Source organism: Lolium rigidum, chromosome 1 (genome assembly GCF_022539505.1).
Source record: "Lolium rigidum isolate FL_2022 chromosome 1, APGP_CSIRO_Lrig_0.1, whole genome shotgun sequence".
Taxonomy (NCBI): Eukaryota; Viridiplantae; Streptophyta; class Magnoliopsida; order Poales; family Poaceae; genus Lolium; species Lolium rigidum.
Genome location: NC_061508.1, coordinates 99992512 through 100002933, shown reverse-complemented (window position 1 = coordinate 100002933; position 10422 = coordinate 99992512). Strand labels below are relative to the sequence as shown.

The following is a 10422-nucleotide window of genomic DNA, read 5'->3' as shown; positions in this document are numbered from 1 at the left end:
GCCTCGATGGAGAACTACTCCCTCCTCATGGGAGCAGCAGCGGTGATGAAGATGGCGGTGGAGATGGCAGCGGTGTCGATGGAGAAGCCTTCCGGGGCACTTCCCCGTCCCGGCAGGGTGCCGGAACAGAGTTCTGTCCCCGAATTGGAGTTTCGCGACGGTGGCGGCGCCCCTGGAGTCTTTCTGGAGTTTCGTCAATTGGTATCGAAGTTTTAGGTCACGACGGCTTAAATAGGCGAAGAATCGGAGTCGGAGGGTCTCTGGGGGGCCCACACTATAGGGGGCGCGGCCCCCCCTGGCCGCGCCGGGGTGTGGTGTGGGGCCCCCAGGGCTCCCCTCTGGTCCTTCCCGGGTGTTCTGGATGCTTCCGATGAAAATAGGAACTTGGGCGTTGATTTCGTCCGATTCCGAGAATATTTCGTTACTAGGATTTCGAAACCAAAAACAGCAGAAAACAAGAACTGGCCTCTCGGCATCTCGTCAATAGGTTAGTTCCGGAAAACGCATAAAAATGATATAAAGTGTGAACAAAACATGTTGGTATTGTCATAAAACAAGCATGGAACATCGGAAATTATAGATACGTTGGAGACGTATCACGGCCTCCTCAGCTGCGGAGGCAGGGGCGGAGAACGCCGCTAGTTCCGCCGCCTGCTGCGCCTCACGCCGCTGGCGGGCCTCCTCCTCGAGTGCCTCCTCGAGTGCCGCACGCCGCTGCCGGCTCGTCAATGGAGGAGACGGTGGTGGAGGGAAGTGGCCATCGCCGGGGCGGTTCGCCATTGCCACCGGTGATGGAGGAGACGGCCGTGGAGCGACGAGGGCTGTGTTTGTTGCCGGCGGGGTGTGGTGGCTACCATTGATGAGCCGGGAGACCTTTTATAGACGCCGGCGTCGGGAAGAAAGCGCGGGAACAGACGAGAAGAGGCGGGAAGATCGCGCGGGAACGGGCGGTGGCGTGCGAACGCCGGCGACGCGTGGAGGCTGCGCAGCACCGACGAGACGTCTCGCCTGCCCCTCCGTCGCCATTAAGGCAAAGATGCCGCTGCGCGCGAATAACTTCCGTCGCGAGGTAGGCGACGGTTAGGTTAAAATTAACTGTGCCGCTGACGCGTCGGCCCCGCGCCTCCTCGCCTCTCATTTCGTTGTGTCCGGCGTCCCCGGAGCGTCCCCTGTGGGACGGGGACGGGCTCGGGGCGCCGGACACCGTATCGGGCCGCGCCGGACAAAAAAGGGCTTTGGGAGACGCGGCTGGAACGCTTTTTTTGTCCGGCGCGCCCCAAATCCCTTTGGGGGACGCTTTGGGGGACGCGACTGGAGATGCTCTTATATAGCAAATTTTCATCTTGCCTAAGTTTTCTTATGGAAAAACAAGGGTCGTAGTTTCTCAACCCATGGGGACAAGCTTTTGGATGAACGGGCACCAATCTAACCTACAGGGAATTAGTTACAAATTAATGTCTTCTTCTGATCTACCAGCAGTAAATTAATCAACCTGAGACAAATTTGGCCATGTTTCTTGGCAATAGTGTCTTGTTCTGATCCGTGAGATTTCGGGAAAAAGCATGCATCGGCTTGTTGTGCTTGTCATTTCTCATGCTGTGATAATAAAGTATAAAACTCTACCTAAGCTGACTGCAAGGCTGCAACTAGAGGATCTAGCCAAGTGCTCTTGGTACGAGATGAAGAACTGCTCTCCTCCTTTATTCCGTTTTCAAGCAGTAGATGGGCGCAAAGATTACAAAATAATACCACATCCGTCTATAAATAAGTGACTCAATTTCATCTAGATGCAAACATTTCCAGTTTCCTTGAGCATGCAAACATTTCCATGAGCATTGCCCCTTTTAGTAACCTCATAATCTCCAGTTTCAGAGTTTTACACAAATTTCAGTTTGAATAGAAATATGTTTCCCCCTGAATGCACAATTAGTCATTCTTGTGCACAGTTTTGCAATCATTAAGCAAGGTAACTGAGCAAAAGACCGTCTTTTAGCGAGATAACTTGAGTGAAAAGGCCAGTCTTTTAGCAAGAAGCATTTCTATCCTGCCTAGTTTCCTTTTGTAATAAAAGACTTAAAGATAAATATGGATCATAGTTTTTCGACCGTAGGGGCAAAGGTTTTGGATGAAATCTAAAAGCATCTAGGGCAAAATAAAGTTGTGAGAAAAGGAAGTCAAGGAAAAAAAATCAAGGGGCAAGGACACGCGGAGGAATCTTTTATCTCTTTTGCTTTTTTCGTCTCTGGGAGACAAGAGAGGGAGTGAGGACATGCATGCTAAACAAACCATGCTTTATCTTTTTGAAAATTCCCATGCATGCTCGTCTCCGTCCACACCATAATAGATAGAAGAGGCCCTTTCGGAAGTACCTTTGGAGCAAGATAGAAAACATTCTCTTCTTCCTTGTAGAAGTGTCATGTCATGTCACAAATGTTCCTAGAGGCTAGACCGACTTCATTTACCGTTCAACACGATTGCACTAAACTTTCTTGTCGCCGTCGCCAGGTTCAACTCGCACCTGATTCCGTCAATGCTACAGTACATTTCTGCAAATTAAATTATAAACACGATCTTGGAGAATGAGTCATGCGAAGAGTTTGCATGGAAGACCGATTGCTTTCCAAAACGTGGGTGGCCAAATTACGGACGGTACAAACTTTGCAACCAAGAAGATGAACTCGTGATTCAACTTTTCTTCAAATGTTGTTACATAATCCGGATTTGGAACATGATTGTCGCATGGCTTGGAATAACTACAGTGAGCACGTCGCTTTGGGAAAACTACAATTAACTCGGTAAAGAAGTGGCGCATACCAGGATAAAATCATTAGCGTCCCCGGTCATGCCCACCTTCTTGGAAAATTTGAACTGGCGCAAAACTACAACTCGGCAAAGAAGTGGTGCGAGTCTATTTCCCGTGAACCTTCTTTCTTAATTAACGAGACAAGGCCAATTTTTTTTTTATTTACCTATATTTCAGAAAAATATTAAAATTCTACATCTATGGGTTGATGCAAGACAGTAGAAGGTAGTAGACGTACAAAAGAAGAACCTATGCACATGGATTATTCCTTGTGCTGGAAAATAATGCAAGCCAAGTGCATAGGCATCTGAGGAACCTTCATCTGAAGTTGAGCAACACCTCAAAGGATAATGGGGCATCTATTCTCTCGAGTCTTTTCAATCCCCGTATTTCTTTTTTTCTAGCATGAAATTGTTGTGTGGGGTTCACACCTTACGCATGCATGCATGCATGGCGGCCAGGTGCCACACGATCACGCTATCCTCCATTAAACATTTCTTTCTCCGGTCACACATTTTGCTCTATTACGGTTCGTTGAAAAGGGTTTTGTTTGTTCAACTGAATTGTCCCCTAGTAGATGGGGAACGTGAGATGCATGAAGAGCGTGTAGAGCGGCACGCACGCATGAAGGCCAGAGCCTAACCTACCCTGATCATCACAAGTTTGTGCGAAAGGTTCGGATGAAAAAGAGGAATGGTAAAACATTTGTTTGACATGAGCAAAAAACATATACAAGTAGAATTCTGGGCAAGGCTGAGAGGCTTGATTTGCAAGAATCTTTACAGGTTCTCGCTGATAATTTCGCACATATCAAAGGGGCTCGACCAGAACTCGCTTGGCATTGGCAACCTTCTCTCTCGATAGAACGGGGCATGCCACGAAACACGATCGCCGAGGCATGACGCCGGCGCTGGCAGAAGTAGCGTGAGCGTGCTGAGAAGAGCCTAGGTTCAGAGCAGGGTTGAGGTGACACCAACAAACTTGACGTGATTGGCTATACTACTCCTACGTACATTTTTTTATCCATCTACTCCGTATAAGACAGTCATGGAAATAGCTCGCACGAACCGTCTCGTCATTCATCAAGATCGAACCACCGATCCCCCTCTACCAAGCAAATTTGGTACAGACAAAATCCCTTCCCACTCTTTCAGAACGATCCAAGATTTATTGTTATGGTCATACTTCCGTTTCTATCGTCTAACGTACGTAATAAGTGCTGTCGTATTGCATGCCTCCAAACTCCATAAATTTCCGCAGCCACCATAAAAAACAAATCTCTCTCTGAAAATCACAGTGCGAAAAAATACTATGAATCTCCCTGCATGCAGCTGAGCTCTGCGTGACCAATTTCGGTATAGAATGGCAAAGAGTAATTTCTTTTTTTGAAATGGCAAAGAAAGAGTAATTGAGAGCGGGTTATTATTGGGAAATAACCACGAGCGTAGGGTCACACACCTCAATTCAGCCGCCCTACCCGGGGCCCTTCTTCACCCTCCGCTTTTCTCTCTCCCCTCTCGGTGACTCCTCCTTCAAGCCTTTTGACCGTTGTTGCCTCACTAGTCACTCCCCTCTCTGGCCCTCTCCTCCCTCTCTGCCACTGCCACCCAGTCACCCACACTCCTCCCCTTCTCAGTCTCTCTCCCCACAAATCTTTCCTCGGCTCCTTGTTCCTGTACACACTGGAACAGGCGAGAGGCTCCAAGGGGTTTGGTTGAGAAAAACAGGGAATAGAGAAGTTCTTCAGTCAATCTCAGGTATAGCCGCCGCCCTGACCCTAATTTTTAATCTGCGTTTGGTAACTTTGGGTTGTGTATGTATGTAGGCTGCTGCGAACTTCGCATTCCTCCTTTTGTCCCCACATCCCCCTTTCGTTTCGTTTTGTTTAATGTTTGGAATTGATTTCGTTGGATGAGAGGTTCTCTTCCTCTTCCTCCTGCTCTGGCGAAAGTAGAGAGAGAAAGAAAGTGTCTGCGCCTCGGAGTGAGAGAGAAAGGGTTCGTTCTTGCGGAGCTGTTCTTGATCTCTAGAGAGGGAATTCCGAGTGCTCACAAGAACATCTATGCATGTATGCCCGTGGTTCCTTCTCTCCCCTTCTGTTCTGCTTCCCCATCTCTGCATCTCTCTGCACCCTGTTTCCCTGCCTTTGCTTCCTCCACACTTCAGAATGATGTGTTTTTTTCCTGTACTGTACACCTGATCTTTTCCGTATAAGATTTTCTTCCTCCTCTTTAATGTGGCAGAATGAAAATTGAGCCGTTTCTTGATGATTATTGCCGCGACCGTTGTGATTTTCTGCCTTTTTTACTGCACCTGTTGTACTGTTCTGTCTTTTTTCTTCCCTGGTTCCTCATGCATCGGATACTCTGTTCTAGCCTCTTTCAGTTTTTAGCACATATAACAGAGGCGGTCTGCACTTCCAATTTCTGGCCCATGATTTTTTTTACTTCTCCTTTCAGTTCAGTCGGTTCTGCAAAATTTCAAGGTGGGAATTGCCCTCTGCCTGCAAGTGTTCATTTTTAGCTGGGGCCCAAAATTTCACCGTTTCTTCCGTATCTTGGTGAACCAGGATGCAATGAGCACTCTTGTGCCCGCCTCTGGTTAGCAAGAGTAGTTGAACATTAGGTTGGAGAACCGGAACTAGCTCTATGCTTCCTGTGCCTCCCTGTCCCCTTCTGGATAGTTTGCCAGGAGCTAGTGTTATTACTGCGGGATTTATCCATTATATCGTCGTCCGTGATTTCAGCCCGCGCTTGCTATTTTGTTCATATCACTGCATTTTGCCTTTGCCCAACTGCTTAAACACCTCCCCTCAAAAAAAAAAAAACTGCTTAAACACCAGAAAATTAGTCCGCTGTAGAGCTGTAGGAGTTTACTCTATCCAAAGCCAACAGTTTCGTTCGCCTGCGATGTATAAAGCTTTATGCAACTTCCTCGGAAGCTGACCCCTCATTTCACCTGCAAGTTCTCTTCACTTTGTGTTTCTGTTGTTGTTGCTTATGATTTATAGACATTAAGATTGCTGTTTGTACTACTATCACTTAAGGAATACTGTTGCCCGGAGCTCGGATGGTTCATTGGTTTCACCCACCACCGTCCTCACTCTGTTATCTTCACAGTGCACTGAACTGAATGTAGTGTTGTTGCCGAGTCGATTTACTGTAACCATGATTCTGCGGGTGGAGACAGTAGGACCGTTCATGTCTTGCTGGGCCAAGGATTATATTCCTAATAACTTTCTTGCTTTTTAGCCCTCTTTTAGGAGGGAAGAATGTTTCTTCTAGCAGAAAAAATGTGTAGGGTATGGTTTGCAGTGTGGTATTTCATTCGCAAAGGAGCATCTTTCTGTAGTCTTGTACCTCTCACCCCCCCCCCCTTTCAGTAGAGAATTTTTTGGGGGCTTTGTGATAAGTAGTGCAGCCTGATTTTGTTGCTTGTTAAGTCGTTGATTTAAGATCCCAATAGTCAATCTTAACACTCCTGATCGCCTGTTGCTTCTGAACAGCCTATGCCTGAATTCCCTTCTGATGCAAAATTTGATTTCATACAGTGAGTACGGGCTTGCTTCTGAAACTTGCCAGATAGTCGGTTGGTACGAGTTGCCTACCCGGTCATTGGCTTCAGCCGCAAGCCTGCAATGCACAGGTTACCAACAATCGATCATTCTACAATCTTAGGTAATTCCTGAACTAACAAATGATACCTGGTTTCTTGAAGCAGCAACTTACCGGTTACCTTCCTTTTTTGTTTCTCACATGTTAGACTCAGAAGTTCTGACCCGGGCATGACATAGTCCTGAAACTGCAAGACTCTGGAGACATGGGATGTGCTGCTTCCAGGTTAGAAGATGAGGAGGCTGTCAAGATGTGTAGGGACAGGAGGGACTTCATCAAGCAGGCACTGGAGCAGCGCAACCGTTTCGCGTCCTCTCACATTGCCTACATCGAGTCCATGAAATGTGTTTCGATGGCCCTGCAGCGGTTTGTTGCCACAGATGATCACCTTGAGCTCATGTTTGACCCATTCATCTCTCCTGTCAAGCAACACAAGCCAGAGATGCTTGGCCTGCCTTATGGTTCATATGAGAAGAGGACTGTTCATGTTGCAAAGTACCTGAGGTCAGGTCCAAACCCATCAGTCTCAGTTGAAGAGGCTCCACGGCCTGTGGAAACAATCCGTGTTGAATCACATTATCCCATGGATAGCTATGGTGGCACAGATAGATTCTTCGCGGAGAATTCCTCATCGATGAGGCCATCTTCTTACAATGCACCTTATGACAGGCCAAGCTACGTAACTCCATCACCCCAGGAACCAGTGAGGAATTCTTCTTATTACATGCCACCTTATGACAGGCCAAGCTATGGAGCACCCCAGGAGCCAGTGAGGAGTTCTTCTTATTACACGCCACCTTATGACAGGCCAAGCTATGCAACACCCCAGGAGCCAGTGAGGAATTCTTCTTATTACACGCCACCTTATGACAGGCCAAGCTATTCAACACCCCAGGAGCCAGTGAGGAATTCTTATTACACGCCACCTTATGGCAGGCCAGGCTATGCACCTGCTTCACCCCAGGAGCCAATGAGGACATCTTATTACGCATCTCATGATAGGCCAAACTACCCGCCTCCGTCACCCCAGGAACCCGAATCATCACAGTGGGACTCCTTCTGGAACCCGTTCTCGTCGCTGGACAGCTATCCGTATCCGCGGCCTCGGAGTGGCTATGACAATGTGGTCACCGATGATGAATTGGCACGGTTACAGAGGGTAAGAGAGGAGGAAGGAATCCCAGAGCTCGAAGAGGAAGATGATGAGTGTCAAGAACGTGCACGGATGCACAACAAAAAGGGGGAGGAGGAGGAAGAAGAAGATGATGATGAATCTGACGAGGATGATGACGATGATGAAGAAGACGAATGTGAGCATTCAGATGATCAAAGATGTATGGCTTCTAATGAAGGTGCTCGCCCTGGGAATTCTGAGGTCAATGTCAAGCAAGATCTAAAGGCATTTCAATCCAAAGGTGTTCAATGTGCAGACTTGTCCGAACCCCGTAATGCAGTAGACCTTGAGGTCAAGACACATAAGAAAGAACTGATGAGGAACAAACTAGCAAATGCAGAAGAAACACCCGGTTTCACTGTGTATCTGAACCGAAGGCCAGCGAGTCTGGTCGAGGCTATGAAAGATATTGACAGTCAGTTCTTGGGGATCTGTAGTGCTGCTCAGGAAGTCTCACGGATGTTGGAGGCAAGTCGAGCTCAATATTCAACCTCAAATGATCTTTCTGGTACCACTTTTACAAACCAAAACTGAAGCTATTTAAAATATTTCAGATTCCATTCACTCAACTTACCCATGAAATTTGTAATGCAGTAAAGATGCTAAACCCAGTCGCACTTTTGCGATCTGCATCATCCCGGTCATCATCTTCGCGGTTCCTTCTTGCTTCCTCGAGCTCAATAGATGATCTCTTTGACAATGATACGAGCAGCTGTTACTCTGAAGAATCCTGCAGTACAATGTCTGGAAGTCATCAGTCAACTCTGGATAGACTGTATACATGGGAGAAGAAATTGTACAAAGAAGTAAAGGTATGATCATTGTCATCAGTCACAAACTTGTACCAACAGAGCAATCTAAGTGATTAACGGAAGTCATGCCTGCATTTTTCACTTATAGGCGGGTGAGCGGTTAAGACTTGAGTATGAAAAGAGGATGGCACATTTGCGGAGCCAGGATGAGAAAGGGGAGGAGCCTACCTCTGTCGATAAGACTCGTGCAGCATTGAGAAGCCTACATACTCGGATGAAGGTCTCAATACACACTGTTCAGTCAATCTCAAGAAGAATAGAAGTTCTAAGAGATGAGGAGTTGCATCCTCAACTTATGGAGCTTGTCCAAGGGTATGCTTCTGCTCACCATTGAGTTTGTACATTAGTTCAAGATTTCATAAATAGTATGTTAATTGGTTAAACAATGTGCACATCAACTAGTTGATAGCCAGCTAGAACTTAGAGTTTTCACAGTTCACATACTTGGAATTTACTGATGGTTTCCAGCAAACATAAGGTAAATATCTGTTTGGGTAATGATTATAGTAGGCATACCGATGAAGGAATGCATGTAAATTTAAGTGATGTGCCATATTTGAATGATATAATGACCATATATATATTTCCTTGAGTAACTCATTGACTGGTTAACCTGATCGAGAGAACCTGCTAGAACAATGTTTCAAGGCTGATTTTTAATGTTCAGTTATCTTGGACAGAGAACAGTTTTCCAAATCATTTAGATCAAAACTTAAACATAGAAGGATGGAGTATCATAGAAACTCAACTTTTCAAGGTCGAATTCTTGCAATACTATAGTAGTAGGCTTCAAAACTTGTTCTGCCATCAGTATACTTGCATTAACAGCAGGCACAATAATTATTCAGAACATAACTTGTAGTGGCAACAAAAAGGCTGAAATTTTAATCATGTTGTCTTCTCAGATAAAATCAGGTACAAGGCCATCATTACTGTTGAGAAAAAACTATTGCTTGTAGTTTTAGTGTTTTCCTAGCATATCGTGTATGCATAATAACGCGTTGAGGTTTATAATCGCAACTCGCATAATGAAAAAGTGTCCAAAACTGAAAATAACCAAGAATTCAAGTACAGGATTGCAACCTTCGATAATAACAGAGCTGTTCTTGCATCGTGCAGACTATCACGGATGTGGCGAGCCATGGGTGAACGCCACAAAGCACAGAAGCGTACCATCGACGACGCCAAGCTTCTCTTCCTCCACCATCGCACATCGGCTGCGACCGCCGTAGCTCTCGGTCCTCCGGAGCCGAATACGCCGCCTCCGGCCGCTGTCGCGCTCGAGTGCGAGGTCCGAGCCTGGCGCTGTGCCATGGAGGCCTGGCTGTCGGCACAGCGCGCGTACGCGCGCGCCCTGGCCGCCTGGGCGCGACGCTGCCTGGGCATAGGCAAGGGCGTTGCCGTGCCACGCGCCATGCCGCCTGCGTTCCTCGTGTGCATGGAGTGGGGGCTCGCGGTGGACGCGGCGTCCGAGGCGCGGGTGATGGATGGGCTGGACTTCTTCGTGGCCGGCGTCGGGTCGGTGTGCACGGGCGCCGCCACGGGCATGGAGGGCATGGCGGGACGCGTGCTCTGCGCCGGCATGGCGGCCGTGACCGGCGCCATGGCCGAGTTTGCCGCGGCATCTGCGGATGGCTACGACGCCGCGGTGTCGGCGGCAATCGCGCGCCCGAGGGGGCATGGGGAGAAGGAAAACGCGGCACAACCGCCGCCACACTAGCGGAATTCCTGTTACATGTAGCTAGGGAGATGAAGCATGCAGTCACATGTGTAATTTTGTAGCTATAAAAGTGCAAATTCAAGGCTGATTATTGTGATTGATGGTTGATCCAGTTTATATTAGCATCAGTACTAGCAGTGTTACCCCCAGGTGGTTTTCTTATTGAAGTTTGAGCATCGGCGAAGCTTGGACGAACAGTTATCGCTCAAATTTTGGCCGCTAAAATCTTGTACTGGGTGCATGCATACCACTACCGCCACTTTACCACAACTCTCCAGCCGCAAAATAACAAATATTTT

At 47.4% G+C, this 10422-nt stretch overlaps 1 protein-coding gene across 1 annotated transcript; it reads left to right on the top strand.

Moving 5' to 3' along the window:
• Positions 1-6370: 6370 nt before the first annotated feature.
• LOC124649538 (protein ROLLING AND ERECT LEAF 2-like) lies at positions 6371-10123 on the top strand. Its single transcript, XM_047189151.1, has 5 exons — positions 6371-6480; positions 6566-8099; positions 8186-8403; positions 8492-8715; positions 9523-10123. The coding sequence occupies exons 2-5, from the start codon at positions 6623-6625 to the stop codon at positions 10121-10123; spliced, it is 2520 nt and encodes an 839-aa protein (XP_047045107.1). The 5' UTR covers positions 6371-6480; positions 6566-6622.
• Positions 10124-10422: the final 299 nt, after the last annotated feature.

Bases quoted from the DNA above. Each gene is read 5' to 3' on its own strand.
- LOC124649538 (XM_047189151.1), top strand. From the start codon at position 6,623: ATGGGATGTGCTGCTTCCAGGTTAGAAGATGAGGAGGCTGTCAAGATG. The intron at 8,100-8,185 runs GTACCACTTTTA...TTTGTAATGCAG, and splicing joins AACCTCAAATGATCTTTCTG to TAAAGATGCTAAACCCAGTC. The intron at 8,404-8,491 runs GTATGATCATTG...TTTCACTTATAG, and splicing joins AATTGTACAAAGAAGTAAAG to GCGGGTGAGCGGTTAAGACT.